This window comes from Mesoplodon bidens, assembly GCF_964165515.1.
Source record: "Mesoplodon bidens genome assembly, chromosome: 7".
Classification (NCBI taxonomy): domain Eukaryota; kingdom Metazoa; phylum Chordata; class Mammalia; order Artiodactyla; family Ziphiidae; genus Mesoplodon; species Mesoplodon bidens.
In genome coordinates this window covers 14,691,512-14,716,602 of record NC_138164.1, presented here as the reverse complement: position 1 = coordinate 14,716,602, position 25,091 = coordinate 14,691,512, and the positions used below count along the sequence as shown (strand labels likewise).

At 49.7% G+C, this 25,091-nt stretch overlaps 1 protein-coding gene across 1 annotated transcript in view; it reads right to left on the bottom strand.

Annotated features, from left to right (window-relative positions):
• Window positions 1-25,091, bottom strand: part of DSCAML1 (DS cell adhesion molecule like 1) — a gene marked incomplete at its 3' end in the record, with an annotated part of 343,503 nt that overhangs the window by 303,905 nt on the left and 14,507 nt on the right. The window contains exons 2-3 of the mRNA XM_081238516.1: window positions 23,201-23,518; window positions 19,334-19,480 (exon numbers count right to left, since the gene is read on the bottom strand). Coding sequence (XP_081094642.1) covers window positions 19,334-19,480; window positions 23,201-23,518 — 465 coding nt within the window. The remainder of the gene's footprint in view (window positions 1-19,333; window positions 19,481-23,200; window positions 23,519-25,091) is intronic.

Here is a 25,091-nt window from a genome sequence, read left to right as displayed (position 1 = left end):
AAAGTAATAACTCCCATCAGCATCCCCATTTTATAGATGAGGAAGTTCCGAGAGGTAAGTAATTGCCCAAGGCGAGACCCAGCTGAGACCCAGTCCCAGTCAGTCTCCTGCTTCCTCCGGCTTGCTCTCTCTCCCCTACATCGGAGCTTCATGCCTTTGGAGGATTCCCACTTGCTCAGGAATGCCAACCAAAGTCTCCTCTTGACTATAATCAAGTTGCAGAGTCAAGTCAGAAATGCAAAATGGGCCACTTTAAAGAGTTCTTGGTTTTGTTTTTTAACCTTCTTAAGAAATTCTGACATTTCCTTTTCAGTGAGTCACAAAATCAGATTATAAATTTCTCCCCACCCAAGGTGGGGTAGGGGGACTCCAAGTGTTGGGGCTGGAACTATCAAAACAAAGGAGCACCTGGCCGCAGACTGTCGCCCACCCATCATAAAGATGAGACGTCACACCTGTACCTGTCTCACCGAAACCACAGCCACTGGTGTGTCTGGAGTCTCTGTTACGCCCTCCACCACCTGCAGGAAAGGCCCTTTGTCCTGGGAGCAGGAGTGCCTTGCTCTTTGGTAAAGCACCAGAGGAGGGAAGGAGAAGGAAGCAAGCCCTCACAGGTTTTTTCACTATTAAAGGGATTAACGTATGCCAACGTCAACACACTCCCTGAAATTGTGTGAAAGATCCCAGTGACCCTCTGAGTCCTCTCTGTTAGAAGGTTAATTTGGGAAGTTGAAAAGGGAAAAGTGGTTCTGGGCTCCTCTCAGAGATGGGACTGGCAGCCCAGCGCCACAGAAGGAAGACCACTCAACATGGCAGGTGCCCAATGGACCCTTGGAGATGACTTTCTGTGGTCCCTGTCACCCGGCCGCCCAAAAGCTCACAGAAGGTCTGCAAAATACATGCGGGCCTATGTGAGGGTGGGACTTCTGTGACAATCAGGAAGGCGGTTGAGGCCACATTTGGTCAGCAGCAGGACAGAGATAAAGCATCCCTGAAACAGAGCAAAGAGCAAGGATTCGGAAGAGTTGGGAAGCAGGAGTCAGGGAGAGCTATGAGACCATAAACCTTCCTGAAACGTGCAGACATCTTGGGAAGGACATGGGACTTTCCCAAGGATGTGGAATTAAAATTAGAGGCAACTTTTATAGCTTTTAGGAGGCAGGGACCATCCTATGGATATCTGGGTTATAGAAGAATATTCTTATGTTAGAAATGAGGAAGTTGAGAGACTTAGGTAAAGGGCCCAGGACTACTGAGAACCAGGAAGCTCAGAAGCAGCAGCTCCACGAGGTGGATGATGAGAAAGCAGATCCCAGGCTGCACTGGTGGAAAGAGCATGTTCCAACCAAGGAGGGGGTGAGGGTGTCATGGAACCCTCTGTTCCTACCATGTGTGGTGTGGGGCATCCACTCTGAGCCTGGGTTTTGAGAAAGACATTGACAAACTGGAGTATGACCAGAGGTGGCACCCAGGATGGGATGAGCTGAGCTGAGATCATACAAGGGCCTGCTGCAGAAACTGGTTGCGTGAGCCAGGAGGATGGGACACTGGGCGGGGCGGGAGGTGCAGGAGAGGATGGTGGCTGTCCTCAGTTACAGAGGGTGCCACAGAGAAAGAAGGAAACTATGTAATTCTGTGGAAGTTTGTGGGGGGTGGGGGTGGGCAGGGGATTGGGTGAAGACCTAAGGGATGAACTTCAGGAAAGCAGATTTTAGCCCAACATAAGAAGGAACTTCATAAAGGAGGAACTTCCTAAATTAGCAAGAGCAGAAGCTACTTTGTAAGGTATCTACACTTAAATATGGCTTTTCAAAACCACTTCATATTTACTCTCCTCAAAACATACTCACAGAATATAGAAAACTATAAAAGAAAAAACAGAAATCACTCCTAATCTCACCACCCAGAAAGAACCATAGCAATCACTAATAACGTTGAAGTAGGTCAGGATATCCATCTATGATATATGTGTGAATGTGTATATTTTTTAGCCAATTGGGATCCTACCAATTGGCTAAAAATGTATTTTCCGCTTAACATCATATTATGATCTTTTTTCAAGTAATTGAAAATGTATTAGACTATTTCATTTCTATTATTGTATCATAAATTATTTAATCATTCTCCTATTACTGGATATGTAGGATTTTGTTTCCACTGTTGTAAATAACATTGCAGCTAACAGACATCTTTACTGCCATCTTTGGTTATTTTTTAAGGATAGAGCCCAAAGGACATGGACATTTACGGCTTCAGCTACCTACTACCAAACTGCTTCCCAAAACGGCTGTCCCAGTGTCTCTTTGTATCAGCAAAGCCTGCCCAACTTTTCCCATGCTTGCCAACATCACCTCAAGGTGATGCACTCATCATCACCTAAAAGGGCACTCATCCTAAAAAGAGCACTCATCCGTTTTCAGATGAGATTTGAGATCTCACTTTTCAGGAACACGTCTGTTATCTGCCTGCTTATGATAAACAAGGTACAGACTCTGTCCTGCACACAGACCCTGATACACACGCTCGTGTGTTCTTTGAAAACGCTGGCAATCCTTCTATACCTTGGAGAGTCTCAACCCAAATCCACCCTGTTGAGGATGACAGCCGCCCTCATCCTATAGCGGGATGCTTCTAGAGGCCTGGGTCTCAGGCCCAGTCAAGGTCAAAAAGGGCATCTATATAATGAGCAGGGGACGGGGTTCCATGGCTTTCAAGGTCCCTTCCAGCCCCGAAAAACCAATTCTACCATCTTCATGTACCACCTGGGAACTTGGGTATGTAAGAGGGCTGGGGAAACAGAGGAAGGGCAGGACAGGGGAAATCAGTGTTTCAGGGCAAATTGGATAGAACTAGGTGTTCTAGAAGGCAGCATGTGGTGATCCTTGCCCGCCCACCCTCCGCCCAGCACACCCTGCGCTCTCCAGGCTGCAGGAGCACCGGGAGATCACTTTTCTCTCTCAGGTTTCCCTGTTGGCTCTGACCTGGGCTCCCAGCCTTCTCTTGTAATTTGAGCTGGAATTGGGAGTAAACTTCTCAAAGGAGGTAATTATCTGGGCATCTCCCCCCACCCCCCAGTCACCTGTCCCTATCCAGCTGGCCTCTGACACTGACTGACTGCCCCTCAGGGCAGAAGGACAGGTGGATGGCTGTCAGGATGCTCCTTGGTTCCCAGCTTCGGAAACCACAGAGCAAAGGGGCCTCGTAGCCCTATGAGTACTCCTCATATTCTTAATTTTTAGTGGCCTCATGCTGGGTCTTCAGACTCTCATTAAACTGGGAAACAGATGACAGTGGGATCCCGAGGCAGATACACCTCTCCTCCTCTTATATTTCCACTATTTTCACTTGTGTTATTTAATAGCTGCTGAGCACCAAGCCTGCCCGAGGTGGCCCTGGCAGAGGCGGCAGGAATTAGGGCACAGCTGAGATGCACGCTGTGTACTCGCCCCTCCCCGGCCCCACGACCACAGACGCCGCCCCCCCCCCGAGGATCAGCCCCCAAACCTTACTTTCACCTCCAACCTCCTCTCTCCGCTCAGTCCCCCAGCCCTAGAATGTCACAGAGGGACCTAGCCTGCGATCTCACCTCTCTCCTGGCATTTTGCATATGGTATGGATATGGATACCTTTCTAATGAAATATAGCAGGCCTATAGAAAAAGGAAAAAAATAATATGAAAATATCCATGTTTACTTTGACTGTATTTTCTTCTGATCTGTTTTAGAAGAAACATTTAAAAAAAATAAGACATTCTGAAAACAGTTATATTGCCCTCCATGAGCCCACTGTTTCCTTCCTCAGACGTAAGCACTACCCTAAATATGGTGTTTATCATTCTCTTGTATGTTTTGATACTTTTGCTACATATGTATGTATCCAGAAACGATACAGTATACTGTTCTGCATGTTTTCAAACTTTATGCAAATGGTACCGTAATGTACGCATCCTTCGGCAATGTGCTTTTTCCATTCAACATGTTCCAGTGACATGTCCAGGTTGATTTGTAAAGCTCTGGTTCATGCATTTCCTCTGCAGTATAGTATTTCATTGTAGGAATGTAACAGATTTAATTTATCCATATTGGTTTCTGTTCTTTTGCTATCACAAACATTGCTGCCATGACAATTCCTGTCTTGCACCTGTGCAAGAGTTTCTTTAAGGATTATACCTGCTGGAGCTCTTTTCTTAACATGTGTGTCTCCCCAGCAGGACACAGACCTGTCACCGGGTCCCCAGTGTCCAGCATGATGGAGGGCACATGGAGCTCGGGGGGATTTGTTAAACTGAAGGGGTCTATGGATCATCCGTTTCAGCCCTTTCACTTACATATGAGGAAACTGACATCCAGAGAAAGGGCATAAAACCATTTTGTGAGACAGCTGGAACAGGAAACCCCAGGCCCCCTCCCCACCTTTCTAGCCTGATCCTTACCAGGCTCTGGGGGAGCTGGTGACTATTAGACAAATGATCCAAAGGGGGAGGGAAGAGGCAGAGACCAGAATGATGCCCAAAGGGGTCACACCTGGACACCCAGCCTCCAGAGTGGGGTCTCACACCTGGACATGCCCCCTCCAGATGAGGCCGCCTCGGATCTGCATAACCAGCCCCCAGATTGAAGCCTGCCTTTTCTGTTTTCCCTTCCTCCTCCTGACCCAGTCCAGTGGAACAGCCTGGAACAGGAAACCAGGAGACCCAGCTTGCATGGTCAAGAGATGAAGCATGGGCTCTGGTGCCTGATGGCTTGGAATGGAGTCCCCACTCTACTTCTTACTAGCTGCATGGCCTTAGGTGAGTTACCTCACCTCTATGTTCCTCATTTCCTTCACCTTTAAAATGGGGATGATAATTCTACCTACCTTATCATGATATTGGGAGGACTAAACAAGTTAGTTTGTATAACGCAATTTGAATAGTGCCTGGCACATGGCAGATGCTATGTGGGTTTTTTTAATTGAAGTATAGTTGATTTACAATATTGTATTAGTTTCAGGTGTACAGAAAAGTGATTCCGTTCTATATTTTTTTCAGATTATTTTCCATTATAGGTTATTACAAGATGTTGAATATTGTTCCCTATGTTATACAGTAGATCCTTGTTGCTTATCTATTTGATGTTTAGTAGTTTGTGTCTGTTAATCCCATACTCCCAATTTATCTTCCCTTCAGTAACCTTAAGCTCATTTTCTATGTCTGTGAGTCTATTTCTGTTTTGCATATAGATTCATTTGTATTATTTTTTAGATTCCACATAAAAATGATATCATATAATATTTGTCTTTCTCTGTTGGACTTACTCCATTTAATATGATAATATCTAGGTCCATCCATGTTGCTTCAAATGGCATTATTTCATGCTTTTTCTATGGCTGAGTAATTCCATTGTGTGTGTGTGTGTGTGTGTGTGTAATACACACACATTTGTCTTAAACCAGTCCTCTCTTGACGGGCATTTGGGTTGTTTCCATGTTTTGGCTAGTGCTGCTACGATCATTGGGGTGCATTTACCTTTTTGAATTAGAGTTTTGTCTGGATACTTGCACAGGAGTGGGATTGCTGGATCATAGGGTATCTTTATATTTAGTTTTTTAAGGAACCTCCATACTGTTCTCCATAGTGGCAAGGCAGGTACTATGTGTTTTATTATTACCTCCCCCTCCCCCAATTCCATACAACAAGTCAGTGCAGCGTCAATGTACTCTGCACAGCGTGGCTTCCCCTGCCACTCTGACTCTGCTACCTGGCCAGAGAAAGGTATTTCTCTGAGCCTCAGTTTCCTCATTTGAAAGTAGGGCTGACACCACCTGTCACAAGAATAAAATGAGATCAAACAACACAGAAGTGCCCTGATGAGGTACACTCCTGAAATAGACCTGGAATAGTGGTCACATGGTTTTATTTATCTAGTCATCTAACTGCTGGCGGAGCCAAGTATTTTCCCATTCTTCATGGGCCACAGACCGTGAGGAAACAGAAAAGATATTCTGTCTTTAAAACATGAGGTCACAGCTGTGACAGTGCCTGGCATAGAGTCAGTCCAGTGGCTGAATAAATGCTGGCCCGCAGTGCTCCCTACTTCTGTTCCGAAGGTTTTCTTCTCTCAAGTAGAAGGGAAATTAGAGAGGCAGCAAAGTGATAGGAGAAATTAGAGAGGCAGCAAAGTGATAGGAGAAATTAGAGAGGCAGCAAAGTGATAGGAGAAATTAGAGAGGCAGCAGAGTAAGGTCACTGAACCTCTCTGAGCCTCTGTTTGCCCATCTGTAAATGGGGATAACTGTTTCACACAGAACTGTTACAAGAGTCAAAGTGTCCTGTAAACTCTACAAGCACAATACAGATCTGCTCACTAATAGTATAAAGAGACTGTCGAGCTTGCCTCAGATCCCCACACTGCTTAAACTGCGTGACGCTGTGGGGCCTTTCTTCCCACAGGCCTCGCTAGCAAGCTCCTGCGTTCACCTTGCCAGTGCCCTGGCTTATGGGACAACCCCTGGAGAGGAGACAGGAGAAAAAGAGGGAGTGTGGGGTGCAGGACAGAGGTTGCCTGCAGCCCACCGGCCTGAAGGAGGCCCAGTGACCCTGCTTAGGAAATCCAAGGGTTGACTTGGGTTCCAGGAGGCTGAGCAGGGATGATCGCCATGTTTCTGGGAACATCCTTAATCACTGAAGACCAGCTCCCAAAAGTCCTTCCAGAACACTCCTTACTCAAAATCTTCAGTGGCTCCCCACTGCCCTTCAATTACACGCACTCAGTGCAGCTTCAACCACACCCCACCCTTAGATGGATCCCGAGCTGCAGCCAAACCTGGCTTTTCTCCCCCAGGAGCTCAGCCTTTGTTCTCAGTGCTCCCAGATTTCACCTCCGTGGCCTCCTGTACACTGAACAGGGTTTTGCAACCCAGTGGCTCACCAGATGCACCCAGGGGGCTTTCACAAATACAGGTGCCTGGGTCTTCCCCCAGGGATCGTTACTTAATTGTTTGGGGTGGGGTCTGGCCATTGGTGTTTTTTTTAAAAAAATCTCCCCAGGTGGTTCTAAAGTTGTGAGCTGACAGGTCTAGAACAGTCTCCCCTGCAGGAGCCCTGCCTGCCAAAACATCCATCCTCTAGGGCCCATGGGAAATGCCACCTTACACAGTGTCTGTGCTCATCATAGAAAACGGGGCTCCTGCCTCTGAGCCCTGAGAGGCTGTGTGTTTTCTCATCACACTCTGCCCCATGTTGGGGTCACCTGTGTCCCAAATTCATCCTACCTGTCAGACAGCAAGTCCCCTGAAGATAAGCAGATCATTCCCCACACCCTCCATGCTTCTGTTTACCCTCTTTGAACCGAATAGGTCTCACTAAATAGTGATCCATCCAAAACTGTCCATGAAATTCAGAACATGTGGGCCACCCACATTCCGACCCAGAAGACGAAGAGGGAACGAGAAGTTGTCCTCTCTGCTCAGGAGAAAAGGCCCAGACCTGAACACTCACCCAGACACACTTCTGACCTAGATGCTCCCGTGGCTATGCTCTTTCCCATGGACAGAGGGCCAAGGTGTCTGCCCCGGTCTCCACTCTGGGGTGTTTCTGAGGGTCTAGATTCTAGGTGAATCTCTCACCCCTCTCCACAGGCAAAGAAGGGTGAGGGTGAGTATACATGTTTGTGTCGTCAATATGTACAAGTTACACCATGCATGTTATTCATATACATATGCACATATGTATTATAATTAAAATGAGTTTCTTTGGTGTGCGGGAAGAGGAACTTCTCCAAATCCCTTGAGGTCCTCAAGCAAAGACCCTTGGGAATCACTGTCTAATAACACAGCATCTTGCACACAGGAAGTGCTCAAAAAACATTTGCTAGATTAAATAATGAACTGAAAATTCAAACAACTGACTGTTGCTTATGCCAACACAGCCATCTAGAGAGATTCAGGGGATGAAGTCCACCTAAGACATGGCATTGCCAGGAACAGCCTGATGGAGTTTGTGTCTCTTCCTGTAACCCATCAGGCTTCGCACAACTGCTTGCCTCAGCCTATGTCAGGAACAGCAGGCTCTGGAATATTCTAGATACAAGCCTTTTCCTTTTCTGTGTCCCATTCTGAAGGGCAGTGAAGAGGCACCCCTGCCATGTGCTCTCAGAAAGGACTCCTTTTCTTCACAAAGTCCAAGAGCCCACCGGACCACCACACAGAGGACAAAGGTCATCCAATGCCTGGCTGCCCAATGCCACTCACTGTCATAGGCTTCTGTCTCCCACTCTGTCGTCTGCTTCCCAGCTGACGGTCCAGATTCTGGCAGATTCCAGGTCCCTAAAGATATGCTCTGACCTTGAAATGGAGAGGGGCGGGGGGTCTCCATGTGTGAGAGGAAAACACTCCCAGTTTCCAGGAAGCCTCTGAGCCCCACTGCCCTCTGTACTGGAAGGCAGAGGGCTGTTCCTGGCTCCAACCGGCTTTGCATTCCACTGCAAAAGGCAGGCTCGGCAGCCCCAAAAGACACATGCCTAAACTCCTGAGAATTCTGCTCACAGCAAGATGACAGGTAGACTACAAAAGCCAAGATTATAATGTTAGGGAATGGGCTTCAGCCATGCAGGATAACATGAAGGACTTACGCTGCCTCTGACCCAGTATGAGAGTTGTCTCCTAGCTTTCCTAACCTGTGCCCTTCACCCTGAAGGCCAAGTGACCTCCAGGGTAATGAGAGCCAAGCCCGTCTCCCTGTATATTTATTCCTGGATGCTCACCCCTATATACTCACCCCTGGATGCCCACACTTGGATGCTTACTCCTGGATGCCCACCCCTGGATGCTTACTTTCACATACACACAAGGTGATGCTCACTTCTATATACTCATGCCTATATACACACCCCTGGACGCTCACCCCTGGATGTCCACACTTGGATGCTCACTCCTGGATGCCCACTCCTGGATGCCCACCCCTGGAATCTCACTCCTCACAGAGAGACCTTCCAGGTCTCAAGAAGAAGATGACTAATCCTGGGCAGTTTATCATGTGTCTGCTCAGAACTAGGAAAAATTGAAAGCCTACAGATAGAGAAAGAATCTATATGTAGAAAGTAGATCTATATAGAAAAATATAAACTATGCGTAAAAAACGTTTTCCCTGTAGCGAAAAAGTACATCATTTCTATTCCTCTCATGTGAGGAAACTGAAGCTCAGAGAGGTTAAAGGACTTAACTAAGGTCACATGGCAAGGAAGGAGCAAGACGGGATTTGAGCCCAAGTATCTCTGAGGCCAGAGCCCACACCCTTCCAGCTTTGCTACACAGCTTCCCTCCACCAAAAAGGGGCTGCAAGTAGGTCCTGCTGATGTGGGGCATCGCAGGAGCAAATGAAGGCTTTATTCCAGCAGCCACAGAACCACATCCTCCCCTTCATTTAAATCCATCTCATTTACAACCTAATCCAAGGGTCAGTCACCCTCCTGGTTAAACATTCCTCCAGGTACTCAACAATCATTGTCTGAGCACCTACTGTGTGCTGGCACAGTGAGGCTTGTGGCGTGATGAATATCAGCTCCCCTCCCAACACCACCTCCATCCAGTTCTGGCCTCTGCTCTGCCGGGTCCCACATGGTTCCAGCTTTTGCGGCGAAGTCTCACTGATACGCAACAGAGTTCAAAATCACAGGCTTGGCAGGAAGTGCCATCTATACATAGCTCTACCACTCTGTAAGCACCGTTGGCTTCTTCTGAATAAACGCTACCCTACATTAAATGCCAGAATCCGGCAAGCAATACTGCATGTTTGTAATGAGATTGAGAACTAAAGGCAAGATTGATTCTGATGTGAGCACCAGCAAAGCAAATGGGTTTTTGAAAACCCTATAATTTCCCTGCAACCCTTGACTTCACTAAACATACATTTTTAGACTACAGCACAGCTAGGCAGGCATTAAACAAAAATGAGGTAGTCTAATGATGATTTATGTGTAGGATAACCTTCTATAAAGAATTCTGCTCTGATATCAGGGTAACTTACAGAGGTGCCAACTTTACAAAACAATGCCGCTTGGTCTGTGTCCACTGCCACGGTGTGATCTCAGGGCAGAGTGTTCACCTGCAATTGTCTTAAATCTCCTGAAATTCACCCAGTGGATGCTCTGGAAATGCAGTACCTGCCATGAACTAAATGGAAAAGCAAAACATGACACATAGATACACCTCCAGAGGCACCTGTGAACACAGACATTTCTGCTTGACTGAGGAGCCGTGGCTGATAGTTCTGGAACCAACCAACTGGCAAGCAAATGCAGAGCAGCCGCCCACCGGGAGACTGGCAGGGGTGCTGAGGAGCTGTGGGCACGTGCTCCAGGTGGGGCCTCAAGAGCTCCTGGACGCAAGCATCAAACCGGAGATCTGGTACCCACCTCCCTGGCTGTGTAAACTTGGGAGGGCCCTTCAGCTCCCCCAAGCCTTGGTTTCCCTGCCTATTAAGTGAAGTTAAGAATGTGTCCCCCTCAGATGAGGTTGGAAGGGTTCAATAAGATGCTGCCTGTGAACCTGCTTTATAAACCGGAAAGCACTATATAAGTAAAAGATGACACAGGCATCAGGGCACAGCTGCGAGGTGGCCCAGGTCACGTCTAAGAGCTGAAATCAAACCGCCCTGGGCTCAGATCCTGCCACACCACATGGCCTTGGGCAGGTGACCAGCTTTTCTGCCTCAGGCTCTTCTTCTGCAAAATGGAGATAATAATACCACCTAGTACGTAGCGCACTTATGAAGATGAAATGAAATGACTTGTGAAAAGCACTTACCACATAAGAGCTCAATAACCGATCACTTATTTTCTTACTATTATTATCACTACGATTATCATTTCAATTTAGGCCATCTGACTTAGGAGAGAATTCCTTTGCTGTTTCTGAATGCTTCCTTGTAATCTCTAACCTGCAAAGCATGTGCTGAGGCATTAGAAGGTGGGAGTTTTCTCTCTGCCCTCCGAGGAGGAAGACGAGGCTCCCTTCCCCATCAAAGCAAACAATAAGCAAATACCACCAGCAACATTAAGGGCCATCTGCCTTTTCCTCTCTACAACTGCCTCGATGAGAGAAATAGTCATGGTCATGAGTACCTGGGACAGCCCTCATGCCGGAGTCACTAAAGTACGTTACAAAGAAAGAGCTTGGGTTTTAGGGACAGAAGCTCTGTGTCCAAGCACAGGCTCTGCCCCTGAGAAGCTGTGTGCCCTGGAGCAAATTGCTTGGCCTCCCTGAATCTCACTTCTTTACACCTAAGGATGGGGGTAGCACGCCCCCCTCACAGGGTTGAGAAGAATTCAATGGGATGACATCCAGGTGCCTGTCACAGGGCCCTGCATATGTCTTACTACGTATTGATCTGCTCTTTTTTTGACTTTTCTTCTAAATGTGCAAGCCCTTGAACCTCACTGTGTCCTCGGTTTCCTCATCTGTAAAATGCGGAAGGGAATGGGGGTTCCTGTGAGGAGCCAACGAGATCACCTAGAAGCACCTTATCAACTGCATAGTGTTATTATTGGACCAGGGTTTGAGACTGAGCTAATGAGACCCAGGTGGTGTGTAGCATCGATCTTTGCTGTGTTGGTACCGAACCACACCCTGTCGTTCCTTCCTCACATAATTCTGATCAGGTACCATGCAAGGCACAGGTGAATACAGAGATTAGCAATACTACAGTCGTTTTGTTTCTCTCCTTCTGCCCAGATATCATCATGGCCTATATGAGTTAAAAACACCACAGTGGTCATAGGTCTGACCCCAGCTGTTTATGGCTTTCTCAAGATCATGTCTAGGGGAAGCCATTCTCCATTCTGTGATTCCACTACGACCACTCCTCTGGGAGGCTGCGTCCCTGGCTGACCCGTGTCCTGCCTCTAGCCCCGTGCCCAGACAGGGGAGCACGGCCCAGGGTTGGACCATGGCATGAAGCTGGGTGGGCAATTTCCCTGCTGAGTTTAGTCCACTCTTTCTCCATCTGAGAATTCAAGTCTCCCCAGAGGCCTAACTTTCATCTAAAGGATTCTATGTGCAGTAGGTTTCATTGTCCCCATTTCATAGGTGAAAAAGAACGAGGCTTTGAAAGTAACTTGCTCAAGGTCACCAGTTAGGACCAGCAGACTCCACAGCCCAACTTCTTTCTGCTACACCCCCTACCGCTACCTCTTCTGTACACCGTCTGCTCGTATGTCACCCAATTTTTTATTGTGTTGTCTTTTTCCGGTTGACTTTCAGCAGTTTTAAAAATATATATATATATATATATATATTCTGTAGATTGATTTTTTATGAGACAACATAGTACAGAGCTCAGGAGTACAAATAATGGAGTCTGGATGCAGACGTTTAAATTGCAGCTCTACTGCTTAATAACTTTAGGCAATTCACTTAGCTTCTCTGTGCCTCAGTTTGTTCATGTCTAACATGGGGAATGATTATCCCCTCAACTTCAGATCGCTGTGAAGGTTAAATGAGCTACGCACGTAAAATGCTTAGAACAGAGCCTGGCAACTTAGTAAGTGCTCCATGATCATTCGTCATTATTATCAGGTTGCCTCTTTTTTTTTTTTCCTAGAACTAGATAGAACCTCTATGAATTAAATGTCCTGGCCTCCTTTCCAGACTTCTCTCTCCCCACTTCTACTTACCCTCCAGCCAGGTCACTCCATCCTCCCCTTTCCTGCCTGCCTTTCCCCGAACTGTTACCTCACGAACGTGCTATTTCTGCTCCAAGGTCCCCCTCCCCTTCCTGAGCCTTGCTGGGCTGCCATCAGCAGAAAGAATCCCAGCCTCCTGGGGAATCTCTTCTTGGGAAGATACGATAACCCCTAGATAGGAGCTGCTGAAGGGAAGAAACAGGCCACAGTCAAGTTTAATTCCTCTGCAAGGCATGAGACTCTGCCTAGCACCTATTTGTTCAATTGCCTTGAGCACATCATTTATTTCATATGAGCACACTGACCATCCCAGCCCATTTCCTCCATGCCCCTAAGTAGTCAAGAGCTGAGATCCCCAATTTTGCATCTAAACAACAAAGTGTCACAGGAGGAATACACAGAAGTGGTCTCTGTCAAGGTAGCTCTGAAGCAGCTCGGTGTAATGGAGCCCAAGGACCACCAAGTCTAGATCTTGCAATGCCACCGATTTTCCACGTGACCTTAGGCAGTCTTCCTGCCTGCCTGCCACAGGGCAGTCCAGCAGGGGCAAAAGAGACTGTCATTTCATCACCATCATTAATCATCTTTTCTGAGCACTGGAGGGGAAAGGGGTCTGAATGAAATACAGTTCCTGCTCTTGATGATTAGACATTCTCATAGTGGGAAGAACACAGATTTTAAAATATTACAGGACAAAATACGACTAGTGTCTTCAGCAAGGAACTGATAAATTTTGGAGGGAGTTCAGAAAAGGATCCCCTGGAAGGAGGTTAATCTGGGTGAGGTTTAAATCCATTCTTAGCAGAAATTGGGAAAGACATCATGGGGGAAAAAAGGGGGTATTTGAACCAGACTTTAAAAGATGGGGAGGATTTAAACAAAGAAGGAAAGACATCCAGTAGTTTAAAAACAAAAAAAAAGCACCCCATGAGTCGTTAAGATACTGTGCCCTGAGAATGAGCAGGAGAGAAGGGGGAAGGGGCATAAGAGGGCATTGGTCTGGGCCTGAGTTTCTTTATCAGTAAATGAAGAGGCTGGACCACGTGACCTCCAAGGCCCTTCTAGCTCTGACAATCAGTGACTCCATTCATCTGTAGCCTACACGTGTCCAGCTGGTTTCTGAGCACCACCTGGGTTCTCTCTCATCTGTGCCATCCCCTGTCCAAGATGGTGGAGACTCATGGGATCAAAGTAGCTTTAATATCAGCTGGAGCAAAATGCAATTAATATGTTGACCCTGCGTTCCAAAGCAAACCAAGATCATATGTGATCGCTTACTGTGCTGGAATTATCATCCTTGCCCATCAGAGCTGACAACATGAACGGAATCCTAAATTCCCAGATCAGACCACCTCTGTGTCTCCCACTGGGCCCAAGACAGAGCCGGTGCCCAATAAAACCTCCATGTTAGAATGACTGCTCACTGATCTTTCAGCTGGAGAGCTGTTGACCTTCAGAAAAGCCAAAGCCTCTGGTCAAGGCACACAGAGCCAGAGGCTAGGGCAAGGGCTGGTGACATGTTTCTGTCCCCAAGCAAGTGCAGGAGACAGGGACAGGCCCTCCTCCGATGCTGGAATAGTCCATTCCTAATAAGGAGCCTGCTCTGGAGAGGCAGCGGGGAATAGTGCAAGCTGGAGGACCCCAGCTCAAACCCAAGCCACTTATTAGCTGTGTGGTCTTGGCTAATCTGCTTAACTTCCCTGGGCCTCACTGTCCTCATTTATAAAAACTGGAAAAACAAACAAACAAACAAAAAACTATCTTAAAAGGTTATTGTGAGGATTGGAGATAATATATGTAGAATGCCTAACACAAAAGAGGTCTCAGTACATGATAAACATTATCATTAGTCTTGTTATTATTATTATAAAAGGTGCTATGAGGGCCCTGGGGATAAAGAGATGCAAAAGATGGAGTTGCACACCCTCCTGCAGCAGACAGACAGAAACAACAGCTCTAATGTGAGACACAGTGAAGTAAGTGCTCCAGGAATGGAACCAGAGGACGGAGAGGTCTGCTGCAGGCTTATGTAAAACTTCGTGGAAGGGGACACACGTGAACCAAGTTTAAAGGACAAAAGACGAGTACAGTATCAAGAAGGAGAAGAGGGGATCAGTGCACACCAGGCAGAGGAGACGCAAGACCAAATGCAAAGAGGCACGAAGACCCATGAGCAATTTGGAACCCTGGGGACAATTAGGGAGGTGGGTGATGGGTGGCGGGCTCACTGCCTTGCCACCTATGGTCCGGAAGCGCTGCCCACTTTTCTGAAAGGACCCCTCTGGCCAGTTTCTCCTTGCTGCTGCTTCTCCCCTCCCCAACACAGAGTGTCCCCAGTGCACTCCCAACCTGGCCAAGGCAGGATGACAACCCAGCAGTCAAGAGCCCCATCCACTTAGACAAGGGAGCTGCTCTAGGCTTGTCTTCCACAGCACCGGCAGATACATCTGGCCCGCATCTGAGCAGTGTCCAGAACTCCCCGCTGGGGCCCAGACAGCCAGTCAGGATGCTGGGGAAGAGCATGCTGGGAAATTCCCACAAGGAGCCTGCATCAATATAATCAGGTCTGGTGGAAATTAAAAGCTATTAGGAACAGGGCCGGATTTATCTTTATATCCAATAACATGCATTGTAATGGTGATCATGCAGATGGGAAATTAAACCACATCCCGGCTTCACTGGAGGCCTTAATTTTCATTTATGTCTATGCACAGCCCTTTGCCCTATTATCGCCCCCCCATCCCACTCGCTCTGGAGAGCCAGTTTACTTCCAGACCAGGTCTCCCGGGAGAGAAGCAAGGGGTAGGGGTCTGTCAGCTCATAGGTGAGAGGCTCTGTGCTTTTACACACACACCTCTGAACAGCACGACGGGAGGAAGTTGATCAGCTTGGGGGGCAGGCAGTAGGTGGCTCTGAGAAAGGTAGCACTCTGGGCTGTCTCTCCAGCCTCTACCTACCCTGCGAAAAGCGCAGCCCAAAAGCGGCTCGGAGTTTCAGCGGTGGCTTGCCTGCCCTCCCAATGTGGACAGCTGGGAAGGCCAACCCGTGAGCCCATACCCAACTCACGGAGCTTGCTTAGGCCCCGAGCCTCTAAGTCCTTCCACACCCCCTCAGAGAGGCAGACCATTCACAGAGGCCTGCAGCCACCCCATCGGGCCCCTCCTCCCAGGGCACCCACCCTCCCCAAGGAGTTGTCTCCCGGGCCCTGATTGGCCCACGTCAGCCTCCGTTCGTCCTCCTGCTCTCTCGCGCCTGCTCCCGCTGGCCCCGTGGTTGGCGGAGGATCTGAGCCCAGCCGGCCCAGAGATCAAAGTCAACCCCGTTCTCCCCGCTCCAGAAGCTGCCCCTGAAGAGTCAGAGGGAAGTCACTCAGGCTCCCAAGTGCTTCCTGAACCTCAAGGTGACCTCAGCATTAAATCTCCCCCCACCGCGAGAAGCTGCCATCCAACATCCCAGCCAGAACACACACGCACACACACACACACACGGGGCAGTGTGGTATGGAGAGCAGGGAATCCTATTTTTATGAAAAAAATCAATTTGCATCTTCCAACATGAAAGCCTGGAGCAGGTGGGCCCACGTTCTGGCCCTTCATCTTTAGAGCCTGGAGGATGCAAAACTCCACTCCCTCTGGTTCTCATGAATTCCTCCGGGAGGGTGTTAGTTGGATTCATGTGCTTTAGAAAGTCCATCCCTGGATCTAAAACGTAGCTGTAGAGGGATCTAGAATGATTTTTGGATGGGGCTGGAGGGCTAGGCAGGGGAGGAAAATTCTCCAAGGCTAAAGGAAAGGAAGAGCTTCTACAGAACCAACGTGTAACAGAGCCCTGCGGAGTAGCGTCCAGCCCACTTCCCTGATAATTATGTCCTTTGGGGCCACCAGCCCAGGCTTGACATCAAAGACAGCCCTGAAGCACCAACTACAGTGAGTCTGGGGGAAGCTCACTGCCTCCACACAGGAGCCAGGTTAATCTTTGTCTTTCCTGTCTGAGCTGAGCTTCTAACTACCCCATGCCCACTGCACCCAGCCTTATCCCAATGTCTCCCATATTCTTTCAGAACTCTCCTGATCATCCCTCACGCACCCACTGAACATTTGGTGAGCCTTTGTCCTGGGGGTGCAAGGCGGTGTGTCAGGAGCCTAGGGATGTGTGCCCTAAAACAAACCAGGTCCCACCCTTGGGAAACTCAGTCTAGTGGGGGACACTGACTCTGTTACACAGAAATACATACGCCTAAACAGGAATCGGCAATACAGAGAGGAGAACGCTCTCAACCCCCCCAAGAATCATCATCACAGCTCCAGCCCATCCTCAGTGTGTGGCAGGCAGTGTTTGAAACATTTGACATATATGAACTCGTTTCATTTTTACTTGAACCCAATGAAGTAGGCCAATCATCACCCCTATTTTATTATCACTGGGGAAACTGAGGCACCAAGGAGGTAAAAGACTTGCCCAGAGGAGTGAGTTTCAAGCCCAGGCAGTCTGTTCCTAGATTCTGGGCTCGTAATCACTACACTTGACTTAGTTCTTCCCTACAAACCAGCACTGACTTTTTCGCTTTCCTGAGGCCAAGGCTCTCCTTGCCTAGAGCACCCAGCCTCCCTTGTACTCAGAGTGACACTTCATAGGATACATTCGTGCAGGTCCTGGGAGGTGGTCCTGTGCGGGAGTTCAGGGCAGAGGCAGAAAGAACAGACCTGGGTCCAGCCCTGCCCTCTGTGTGATAACACGTGTGACCCAGAAGTCCCTTTACTTTTTTGAGCCTCAGTTTCCTCTTCAGTAAAGTGGAAGGGGAAAAAAAATACACTTATGGACTTTTTGTGAGGATAAAATGAGGTCACATATGAAAGTTTCTTAGCCCAGTGCCTGGCATAGAGGAAACACTCAAAAATTTATTATTGTTATTTTAATGAGTATAACTCTTGGTCCATAAACTCAGGCGTACAAGAAATATCACATGTCTTTATGTTCCTTACATCACCTTCCATCTGACTCTGTTGGAGAGACAGCACATTCAGTCCCCATCATTGTTGGCGCATTCCCCAGGGACATGCCAAGGCCCAGAGTCTCTCTGGTCCTCACCAGCCTGTTGTCCCTGCCTGCATGATCACTCTGGGTCTTGGGCTGTGCACCTCCTGCCTCATTTGGACACAAGAACCCAGGCCTCCGTCCCAGACCCCAGGGAGCCACACACAGCCACCCCTCTGAGGTCCGACCGCTTCCTCCCGCCACACCCCCTGAGCTGCCTACAGCACCACCCTGCCTCTGGCATCCGATGGTCTTCTGTCTGTCCACCGCCCTCAGAGGCTCTCCTCGCCGGCCAGAACACCCATCCTTAACCTTTCCTGTTTGCTCACAAAGGGCAGGAAGACCAGGTGTCTTCAAGTAGCTTCTGATTCCTGTCCAACTACAAGCTCTGAGACCAGGAGATATAATGGCCTGGCCATCGGCTTGGGACTGAGAGAAGGAAAAAGTTCCAGGAGCAAAACACAAATTAATGTCTCAAAAAGAGTATCCTGCCACGTTGGCTGTCAAGGTGCTGAAGCATTGGTTCGTCACCTATAGCTCTACCTTGGAACCACTCAAGGAGATTTAAAACAGCTAGTGCCCAGGTTCTACTGCTCAAGATGCTGATTTGAGGTTGGGCCCAAGCACTGGTGTTTTTCAAAGAGCTCCCCAGGGGTTCAATTGTGTAGCAGGATGAAGAATCCCAGCTTTATAGGTTTCATGCATAGAAGTCTGTCTTCTCCAACTAACCTGAAGACCTTGAGCAACCAGAACCATTTCATATGCCCAGCAATGGGCCGTCAATGCTGGGGGGCACTCAGGGAGCATCTGGTCAAGTGCCTCCATTTTAGAGAAAGGAAAACCAAGGTCCTTGATGGAGAAAGGAAGAAAAAGTGTCAGGGCTGCTGCAACGTGCAGGGATGCAGGGAGAAATGCTGCAGTGATGGGAAAACCCCACAGTTTTGTAACTGGAGGCCTGGAGGTATTTTGAGGATCTGAGGTCCTCTCTTGAGATTTCCAGACCTGTTTTCCTGTTGAAGGGACAACCCTGCATAGGAACCAGCAATGAAGTGCCTGCAATCACGGCAGCTCTAACAAGGTGACCCTACAACATGGTATTAACCTCTTTTTGCAACACCTGGCACCTCTAGCAAGAGACTGGCTAGAATTCTGATGGAGCGTCTAGGCAGCTCATGAAATAAAAGTCCCACGCGCATGCTCACTCAAGTCGGGTCCTCCGAGAATCCCAGGAACACGGACCACACGCCAGCCTCTTATCGTTCCTCTCCCCACAGTCTTTCACAGATAAGGTCCTTCCAGCCTTGCCTTCCATCCCTAAGGCCAAAGGCAATCAAATAGCCTGTGGCCAGGAAAGACAGTGACCCCACTCCTTCGGGGGAGCACGACCGCCCTGTGTCTGATGGGACCTTCACACACGCCGCAGAGGCTGCTGGCACGTGGGTTTTCACCACCCACACGGAGACGCACCAAGCCGAGACCAAAGACGCCTTTTTGCCAAAGCATCACCAGAACAATAAAAAGCCACTTGCCAGGACCAACCTCAAGAGCTGGGTGAGCTCAACCACCAACTCAGTACCGCTGATTTTCCGCCCCCCACCCCCCAGCATCCCTGCCTATGAGGCCCCGCGGTCCTCTCTTACCTGGGATGATGGCGACTGTGTCTTTCTCCCAGGACACAACGCTAACGTATTCCTGCACTGAAGAGGGGATGAGGCACTTGAAGACGGCCACGCTTCCACGCATCGACCTTTGATCCTCCACCCGAACGGTGTAGGGTTCCCTGAAAACTGCAGACAGGTTGCGGGGCAGAAAGAAGAGGGTGTCACAGGCTTGACTAGGACACGGTGGGGGGGCCTGAGAAAGCCACTTCTCAGCACCCCAGGCCGCACTTCCTTCACCTCGTCTCCCACCTCCCACTTGCCCCGCCCGGAAGTTCCTGCCAGGGTCTTATTCCTGCCTTCTCAGCAACCTCCTTCCCACCCCACCAGACACCCACTCTCCCGCAGAAATACCCAGCCTCCCTCTACAGGACCATAAATCCAACTTCTAGCCTTTCCAATTTTGGTGAGTTTTAACAAACTGCATTAGATCGTAAGGGCCTGGAGGGCGGCACCTACGCCCTGCGATGGGATTGTATTCAACAAGGGCATGTGTGGGTTTCTAAGCAAAAGCGCCGGAATCCCTCTAATTAAACCACACTTGATTTCCTACATGATTCCTGGGCCCAGGGTGGTAAGAGTTTGGGTCACGATGACCATCATTTGCCAAAAGAAAAACTGTGACACATGATCTAAAAAACAGATTTTTGTGACACTTCAAAGTGAAAGGCAGCCTGGGAAAATGTGGTTGACATACAGAACTTTCTGCAGGGCTCGGTGGTTTATAAGAACAATGGGAGAGACTACTTGACACAGTGATGATCTCTGAAGACACCGAACCCCAGAGACATGGGCGATTTCCAAGATTCTCCAAAACAAAGCATCCTTGCTGGTTTCTCCCACCTCCTGACACCGCCTACAGCCTGACCCCCAGTCTTGCCCCCAGCTTCAGCAGATCCCTTCCCCCACAGTGTGCAGTGGAGGTCTCCTGCCTCGGTCCCAGGGCTGGCTTCTGGGGCGCTGTCACCTGCAGGTGCTCTATGTATCAGGTCCCATGGGTGGGCTGGACCAACCTCAGGGGTAGGGCCGAGGGGCCTGCTTCTGCCTCTCTCTGGTCCTCCTCCGCTTGGCCTCTCCCCGGGGCCCTCTCTGTCTTTCCACCTCTTCTCTGCCAAGCAGAGCTGGTGCAGCCAGAGCCCCGCTGCTTCCCGACCTTGTCCCTCAGCAGGCACCTGGGCTGTGTGCCCTCCTGCTCTCCCTGCCATGGTTGCCAGGGCGATGCTCAGGGCCCTGCAGCCCCTCTGGCTGTGCACCTGCAGTCCCTCTGGCTTCATCAAGAGCTTCTTAATTGGCTGTGTTTCCCATCAGGCCAGCCCTGCCCGTCCCTCCCCAGGTCTTTATTCTTTCCCTCCCTGTGTTGTGGCTGTGATGGGAAGAGACACAGTTGAGGTGGAGGATGGAAGCCTGGAAGGAGGCACTCCCCGCTCTGTGGGGCCATGGTCCACCCTTTCGTGGGCTGGACATCATACTGCCTGCAGATGAGGGGAGAGCGGAGAGGAGGCTGAGGGGAGGGAAGCAGAGGGGAGGGTGGGAAGGGCTGGGGTTTGGGTGCACACCCTGGAGACGGTCCTCGAGAGCCCGCAGAGACCTATGGTTACGAGCATCAAACAAGCAGGCCCTGTGTCCTCCTCTGAGCAGCAGTGTAACCCTGGATAAGAGCTCGTGAACCTTCTGGAGCCTCGGTTTCCTCATGCGTAAAAGGAAACGATAACAGCAGCATGCAGAAGGCCTGGCACGTGGAAAGCACTACAGCAATGCAGCTTGTCATTACAGCCATGCCTCTGTGATTAACTGGCTAGGTGCCCTTTGGGCAAGTGACTTAACCTTTATTTGACTTAGTCCCCTCCCTTGTAAGAAACACCAGACAGGATTATTGTGAAAACTATATCCTAACCCAATAACAGGCAGGTATTAGGAAACGGGACATGGCTTGCTCTTAGCTCAATCCTCCAGGCTGTGGAGGCCAGAACTGGGCTCCAAATCCTGGCCTCAGGGCTCCCAGTCCAGCACCTGGTGTCGTGTTAGGGGAACAGTGCTGCTCCTGAAAAGAGGATCCACGGGGAGCCCCAGAGGAGATACCTAAGCTTGGCTCTGGGTCCTCAGAGCTCACACTCCCACACCCCCGTCCCCCAACCAAACCAGTGGATGAAGACCAGCTCTTTAATTAAGAACTCCCACCCCACCTCACCCCTACACACACCCCTTCCCAGCTACTTGGAACCTTCTATGTGTGAGAGGCTCTCCTGAGGCGGAAGAATCTTAATTCCACAGAGCGCTAGCTCACTGAACCATCACACGGAGTGATGACTGAAGTAGGTGCTGGCATCTGCTTTGCAGATGAGGAAACTGAGGCTCAGAAACGTGTGTCCTCTGCCTAAGGTAAGTGGCAAAGCTAAGATTCCAAAGCACAACACAACTTTCCTTGAGGACCTGACTCCTTGCCAGGACAGGAAGTCAGAGAAATCGCAGGATCCATCGCTAGGCATGCAGGCTGGAGAGACTTCCCCGGAACCCACTCTCCTCTGCCAGGAAAGATGGCACGCTCAAGCCTTGGAGCCATCGCAGTGAGCTGGCTAGAACATTATCTATCCTCTCCCACTCAAAAAGCTCTTCTAAGAAAATCACTCCCCAAACTTCCATGCTTTATTACTATTCGAGGCACTTTATAACAGATGAGGACTCACCAGCATATCATGACAACCTAGTTAAGAGTAGCTCATCTAAGCCATACCCTCGCCTCCAGACCTAACCCAGAGAAATGAGACTTTCTAGTTTCTGTAAAGAGAACAGCTGAGAAGCCCTCACTTCCTTGCTTCCATCACCTCTTCCCAAGACCAGAATGCTTCACTGCTAAGAGTTTTCCATCATGAATTTTACCTAAATGCCTCTTCTCATGAGATATCTTATATTCAAATGTCTATCAACAGTGGAATGGATAAATAAAGTGCAGTATAGCCAAAAGAGATTATACAGCAGTGAGAATGAATGACATATAACTTCACACAGCAGTAGGGCTAAACCCCACAAACAACAGCGAGCAAAAGATTCAAGAGAATATGTGCTGTAGGACTCCACTTAGATAAAGTACAGAAACAGGCAAACATCTACCTTGTTAGAAGTCAGGGCTGTGGTTTCCCCTAAGGGTGGAGTGACTGAAAAAAGCATGGGGCTTCCCTGGTGGCGCGGTGGTTGAGAGTCCGCCTGCCGACGGAGAGAACACGGGTTCGTGCCCCGGTCGGGGAGGATCCCGCATGCCGCGGAGCGGCTGGGCCCGTGAACCGTGGCCGCCGAGCCTGCGCGTCCGGAGCCTGTGCTCTGCAGCGGGAGAGGCCACAACAGGGAGAGGCCCGTGTACCGCAAAAAAAAAAAAAAAAAAAAAAGCATGAAAGGGGCTTCTGAGATGCTGATATCTTCATCTGGATATTAAACTTTGTGCAAATTCATCAAGCTATATACCTACACTCTGTGCAGTTCTTTTATATACTCTCTTTCAATAAAGGGTTTTTTTTTTTTTTTAAAGAAACTCACTGAATTTTTCCATGAACCAAGTACTAAAATGAGCACATTACTTAATATAAATGGGCCCTATCTCCTTGGACCATCACACGTAGTGATGAACAAGGTGGGTGCTGGCATCAGCTTTGCAGATGAGGAAACTGAGGCTCAGAAAGGTGTGTTCTCCACCTAAGGACACACAGGAAGTGGCAGAGCTAAGATTCCAAAGAACAGCATGATTTTCCTTGATGGGCTGCCTTGCCTTCTTCCATGTTACACACACATCCTCAAAACGACAGGCGCTGCCGGCTCCCCATTCCCGCCCTGTAGGGGAGCCCGTGTCTGGTCCTTTACCTGCTTTGACGCGGATGTTGGGACTCCGGATCTTGCCGGCAGCATTCTCCGCGGTGCAGAAGTAGTCATTGTCGTGGATAAAGCTATTGAAGGCGGAGGGGGAGACGGGGTAGAGCTGCAGCGTCCCGTTGGCGTGGACGTGCCGGATGTGCGGCACGTCGTAGATGTCGTCCCCCGTGGCCAGGTACCATCGAAGGGCCGCACTGGGGGAGCCCGCGGCCGGGCAGGGCACCACCACCCCCACGGAGCTGGAGAAGGTCACCTGCTGCAAGGAGTCATTTACAAAGTAGAGGCTGGTGCCGACATCTTCAGGGCGGGCTGCAGGGGAGGGGAGAGGCTGGTTAGCGCCTGCTAATGATACCCTCGTAGGCCCGGGAGGCTGCAACACCCACGCTCATTCATAAAATGTTCAAGCGCCAGTCGTTCAACAGCACTATTGAGCACTGACTGTACACCAGGCACTGGCGACGGTGAGTAAGAGACAGTTCCCACCCTGCAGAAGCTTCCAGCCTAGCACAGGGACAGCAAAAGTTGAAACGTCTTGTCCTCCACGCCAAGCCAAGTTCACGGACAGAGGCGGCCACCACTCTGCTATGGTGAAGGGTCCCAAGCCATAATCCACGTCCCCGCACCCCAGCCGCCCATCAACGCTTTAGGAGAGACACTGAAATTGCTTAGACAACGGGTATTTATTGAGTACCTATTATACTCAGGGAGGTTCTCACCCGGTCCCTTGGTTCATCTGTACAACGCTGAGAGGAGACAGTACCGCCTCTTCTTTTATCGTTCCCTTTTGGAGGCTGAGCAAGTTATGTGATTTGCCTGAGATGACACAGCTAATAAGCTACAGGAGTGAAATCTGAACCCACCGCTCTAAAGAGGATCTTAGCACACTTTCTATCACACCACAGCCAAAAGGCAAAAGGTCAGAGACCGGGCTTCCCTGGTGGCGCAGTGGTTGAGAGTCCGCCTGCCGATGCAGGGGACACGGGTTCGTGCCCCGGTCCGGGAGGATCCTACATGCCGCAGAGCGGCTGGGCCCGCGAGCCATGGCCGCTGGGCCTGCGCGTCCGGAGCCTGTGCTCCGCAACGGGAGAAGCCACAGCAGTGAGAGGCCCGCGTACAGCAAAAAAAAATAAAAATAAAAAATAAAGGTCAGAGACCGTGTTCTACGAGGAAGGGCTACACGAAGCGGGGATGCTGGCTTGGACGAGAAGAGACTGCAGAGCCTTCTTCCCCTCTGGAGGTCGATTTGGAAAATGTGTTGCCCCAGAGGATGGGATGAGGACTGGCCGCGCCGTGGGTAGACCAGTCCAAGCTTGGGGACTAGAGACACCCACCCCCTCAAGTCTAAAACCATCCCTGACACTGACCAACCATGGAATTCCCTTCCCCTCTCTGACTCTCTGCTCCTTCACTTGTAAAATGGAGGGAGGATACACGAGGCTGCAAGGACCCCGTGCATCTCTGACATGCCACTGCAACACTCAGTCACACGGGCGAACATGCTCACGACTGCAGCTACCTGACGACATCAAGGCCGCCTGACAAGGAGGACAGCTGTCTGCAACTCTCATCCCAGCCCAGGGCCTCGGTCTTGCCTGCCCTGGTGGGAAGCAGCCCCGAATGGTGGAATCAGGGCCTTCCCTCCCTACCAAGGAGCCTGCCCCCTTAAGAAGGGCCACCTCTGAACAAGTGGAAGCAAACCCAGGAAGAGGGGGCCTGGTCCCAGGTCTCCAGCTGGAAGCCACTCCCTCTCCACCAGGAAGATCAAGGAGCAAACAAACCACTCTGCCGCTTGTTTAAAGAACATTGCAGGGGACCCAACTTGACCTCAATTTCCACAACTTTATGGGGAGGGGAAGGGCCTGCATCCGACCATATTAATATT